The sequence below is a fragment of the Solanum stenotomum genome, chromosome 10, assembly GCF_019186545.1.
Source record: "Solanum stenotomum isolate F172 chromosome 10, ASM1918654v1, whole genome shotgun sequence".
NCBI lineage: Eukaryota > Viridiplantae > Streptophyta > Magnoliopsida > Solanales > Solanaceae > Solanum > Solanum stenotomum.
In genome coordinates this window covers 49,054,166-49,059,173 of record NC_064291.1, presented here as the reverse complement: position 1 = coordinate 49,059,173, position 5,008 = coordinate 49,054,166, and the positions used below count along the sequence as shown (strand labels likewise).

General features: G+C 33.0%; 1 protein-coding gene across 1 annotated transcript in view; it reads right to left on the bottom strand.

The window, feature by feature from the left end:
* LOC125878219 (uncharacterized) overlaps positions 1-2,361 on the bottom strand; it is a 6,524-nt gene extending 4,163 nt beyond the window's left edge. Inside the window, exons 1-2 of the mRNA XM_049559417.1 lie at positions 2,316-2,361; positions 2,118-2,231 (exon numbers count right to left, since the gene is read on the bottom strand). Coding sequence (XP_049415374.1) covers positions 2,118-2,184 — 67 coding nt within the window. The 5' untranslated portion in view covers positions 2,185-2,231; positions 2,316-2,361. The remainder of the gene's footprint in view (positions 1-2,117; positions 2,232-2,315) is intronic.
* Between the last annotated feature and the right edge of the window lie 2,647 nt (positions 2,362-5,008).

Genomic DNA, 5,008 nt, shown 5'->3' with positions numbered 1-5,008 from the left:
TACTTTTATTATAATAGATATATTTTCATGAAAAATCACAACATTTTAAGTGACACTTTTTCATAAAAGAACACTTTTATTTTGAACAAGTATATATATAATTTGGTAGTTTCATACTAGTCACATCATACTAGTAATAGAGAAACTCAACAACCACAATACCGAATATACTCCAAGAATTTTGTGGGTCTAACATAATACAAAAGTATCATTGAATTTCTTATCTTTTGCTCCAAAATTAAATTAGACACCAAGTCTAATCTTATCTTTATCATAAGCAAAGAACCCCCACATTTTAAATATGATCTCAAAAATATTTTTCAAGTATTTGAAAATAGTTTTTCCACATATTTTCCCAGACTATCAAAATGTCATTAGCACTATGAAACCTCTTTTGGAAATATTATTCTACAAAAGAATTATATTGCTTCAATTATCTTTGACAATATTTACATAGTGTCAAAGTTCATTCATAGAGGCAAAAAATCACAAACTCTAAGTCACTGGTATTTTTCAATCTATCACAAATAGACATACCACTTAGTATTTAGAATACTAACAATAAAGACAAAAAAAAATTGTACAATTTGTTTCTATATAACAGTAAGTTTATAGAAAGTCAAAAGTACAACATTGACTTATTATGTGAAGTTTTCATAATTTTTCAAACCAATTGCATAGTCTGATTTATCCAGAGTAATAAACTACAAAAGTTTTTAGCCTACAAAAATCAGACACAATCAAATTTCACATGGAGTACAAAACTACAAAAGTTTTTATTTTTTTATTTTTTTTAGTCTCCAAACAGAATTAAACATATTCTTTATCACATAGAAATGTTTTTCTTTTCAAATAGTCTTCCAACTATAACATTTTGACATACTATTTATCAAACAAAAATGTGCATTTCTCATTTTGCAAACAAAGAATTTTAAAGGCAATACTATTTGCCAAGAAAAATTCATTCCACAACAAATGGTTTGCAGATCTTTTTCCAAAGATACACATGATAAAAGATCAAAATTGTTAACTCTTAGAAACTATTTTCCTCCTTAGATAAATAATAAGAAGATTACCTGGTGTAATCTTTAACCGAAATAGCACCACTTTTTTCTGTACATTCTCACTTCGACCTTGCTAAACAAAGCACCAAATTATGGAGAAGTAATGCCTTAAACTTCTACTTCCATGATCTGCTTCTCTCAATCAGTAGAATACAAGAAATACCAACAGTATAATAATTTCCTTAAGATTGATGTTCGTCTTGTATTCCTAAGATACTTAGAACAAAACTTTGAAGAACTTGGTAAGACACAATAAAGTTTAAGACACATTTTCACAACTAGAAAATTAAAACTAGTAGAGAAATTAGAATTAGAAACAAATTAGAAAAAATATACGAAATATTTTTTTTTCCTTAAAGAAGAATTGTTGTCAATCTGATTCCAACAAACTTTGCAGAAACACGAAGTTACCAAAGTTTAATGAACCAGTGAAGAACAGAAGAACACAAATTAATTCACAAATCTAAAATCTGTAACACATACCAGAATCTGGAAAAACAGAAAGAAGATCAAGCCCACTGAATGCACAGTGTCCCCTTAAGGAAATTATTCCCCCCTAGTATCTGAGGTTTGATTTGAAATATGTCCTCCCAGGATAGAATGATCTCAATCACCAGTGTATTGATACCCAAAACGCTAGTGTCAGCGAGCCACTCAACGGCAGTAAAGTACACTTAGAATACTAGATTTAGTAGTAGAAGAAGTCCAGAAAAATTCTATTTATAAAATGAGAGGAAATTCATCAATTCATAGAAAACAAAGGGTAGTGTGAAAAGGTTCTTATTGTGCCTTACCGGAAAGGTCACAAACCTTTGGAAAAGTCACAATCTTTCGGAAAGGTCACCACCTTTCATAAAAGTCGCAACTTTTCATAAAAGTCTTAACTCTTCATAAAAGTCGCAACTTTTCATCAAAGTCACAACTCTTCATAAAAGTCGCAACTCTTCATTTTCCATTCACACCTTTTAAAACCCAACAAATAGTTAGTCCAGAGAATAGGAGGCCTCAGATTTAGCTGGATCACAGTAAAATCCTTTAAATTCTTATAATCACCTGCGTTAAACGGCAGCTGTGACTTGACAGTTGAGAAGTTGCTGCTAGGTTTGGGATTGTTCGACATCCCAGATGACCACTTTTACTTCTGCTCCACTGCACCCCGCACAACAGCTACGATAAAAAAAGTCCTTTTAAGTTCATTGTAACAACATAAAACCCAAGTTTCTTACTAGTAATGTGGAAGACAATACAAACCAGAAGGAGGAGTCTTAGCAACAGCAGCCTTGGTGCGTAGTGATGGTGAAAGAGTTGGTTTGGTTCTTGTGGAATCAAACTCAATGAAAGATGAATTAATACGAAGATTTGGTAGGAAGATAATTAGTGCAAAATAAAAGTCAAGATAGTATCTTGGTAGGTGAAATTTAGGTAAACCATTAAATGGTTTCACATGTTTAACCTTGACATTTTTGACACATAGTGATGTCATGGATGACATCAATAAGAAGAGTTCATTCTTATAAATAGGTAGCTCTTAATTCATTTTCAAAACATCCTTTCACTTGCCTTCTCACCTTCTAAGGCATTTGATGTTTTCTCTCTTGTAGTATTTCACTTGCATTCTTTACAGAGTGAAATAAATATTGGTGCAGTTGTTCTTTGGTGGACGTAGGATCATTTGATTCGAACCACGTTAAATATTGTTGTTCTTCCTTGTTCTTTATTTTCACGTTTCTGCTAACAGATGGAGGTACATAAAAGCAACTTTGCCACATCACAAATGATATCATCTAATTTAATGGAAAGACAGACACTAACTTATGTATTAAAAAATGGAAGGAGTTGTCCACCTGGAAAAAAGGATGCTCAAGAGCATCGATTGAAATGACAAGCTATCAGATATTCCATTCCCTTTTTGAAGTGTATTCAGAAAGGTTGCATATATGTCAATGTTGCGAACAATTAAGAAAGGGATACGAATGTATTTAGCCACTTCTTACCGTGATTAGACTAATAGCATTTTCACTGGCAGATGGAACTAGCAAGTTCATGTCCCTGAGCCCAGTCCCTATTGGTTGGGGTCCCTATAACACTGCATATTTTGTAGATCTCATCTGCTTCACTGCACCCAAAGAAGAGAAGCATACAGCCAACTGTCATCAGAACGTAAAGGGATTGCAAATGAAATTTCAATCCACCATCCCTCCCTCTCCTCTTCTATATACATTTCTATGCAGATCGCAGAGAAATCAATATTATAACCTCAAATGCATACCTTGAACCCGGAAACAGAGGATGAAGACTAAACAACTCAGCCATTCTAGCACCCATTGCCCACATATCTGCAGAGTATTGAAAGATAATCAATATACATCCAGAAAGAAATAGCTGAAACAGATAGTGTGTATCTTTTACGTACCAACAGCAGGACCATAGATGGGTGACTGTAGAAGAATTTCAGGAGCGCGATACCTGCAGTTCCACATAATAAAGGGAAGGGGGCAAGGATGCTGATCAACATAGATATATTAGTCTTCAAGACTAAGGATTCTCACAGGAAAACAAAAGACAGTATAGTACATATCGTACAATAAGATAGTTATGTTAAGTCCAACTCTTCATCACCTTTGTTCCTTCTTCCCACCATTAAACCTTGTTCCTTCTTCAATATATTGACGATTTTCTTTCAAAAATGGCTAGGTTTTAGTTGTGTATGTTCATTTCTACTCTAAATCTTGAAGTTAGAGTTTGTAATCTGCTCTAATTTCTTATTTAGGTTCTCTAATTTAAATTTTGAATTTTCTCTAAATTCGTTAAAAATGGCAAATGAAAACTTGAATAAGCTTTGAATCGATGAATCAGACCCAATGCTCAATGTTGTAGTGAGATGCAAACATGAAATTTTGCTGAATTTGCAAACTTTTTGGTCGAAATTAAATTCGAAAACGAGACTTTGGTCTTGCCCATGCTATGGTGTATGTTTTTTCCCTTGTATTCTTGCTTCTCTTTATAAGGGACAAAGAACTAATTAACCTTTACTGAATTAGTTGATCAACTACATAATCAAGTTGAAAATACACACAATAATGCTTGGATCATCATCAGAGATGCGTATTTAGCTGTTGTAATCATACTTTGGTGAGGGAGATTAAAAGGAGAAAAGAAAGAATTGGGGGTAAGGGGTGAGGCGTTCGATCTTTAGGAGGGAAAAGGAAGGGTTGAAGTGGGGCCCACGCGTGCAAATCACATTAGTCAATATATTTGGTTTATGTGTACTGATCAGCACTCACGTGTGCACTAAATAGAGAAATAAAATGTTCAGGGGTGATAGGACACCTGTGAAGTTGGAGTGTGTGCTTTAGACCATTTTCTATTTTACTACATAGAACAATAATAATCAAATTTTAAGATTTTAAAAGAGATGAAATATCTATTTTTAATGTAGGAGTTCAGAAAATTAAAACAAAAACAATTATTAAAATTAGTTACCAAAATGAACAGAATTTCCAACTAAAGAAATTTATGATACGAGCCCACATGACCATCTAGGAAAAATAAAAAATATGAATTTAATTTGCAGGTTAACACCACCGGGAGAAATTTAATTGGCGCAAAAAATTTTATAATTACCAAAGTAATCTCTTGATCCGAAGCTCCCCTCATTCTCATTTCTAATATATACTAGTAAAGAAAGCCCGGGCGCTGCCCGGGCCCAACATTAATAAAGTTATATTGTTACTCTCTCCGTCCCATATTAGATGAGAATCTTACTTAAAAAAAAAATTTCATATTATTTGAGCACTTATTAAATTAGGATAGAATTAATTAATTCTTTTTCATTTTACCCCTACAATTAATATGACCATTCCTATATTGTATGTGTATTTTTTGTAACTCATTTCAATGTGCATTGATATAAACAAAGGGCAAAATGGTGAAGTCTTCCAATG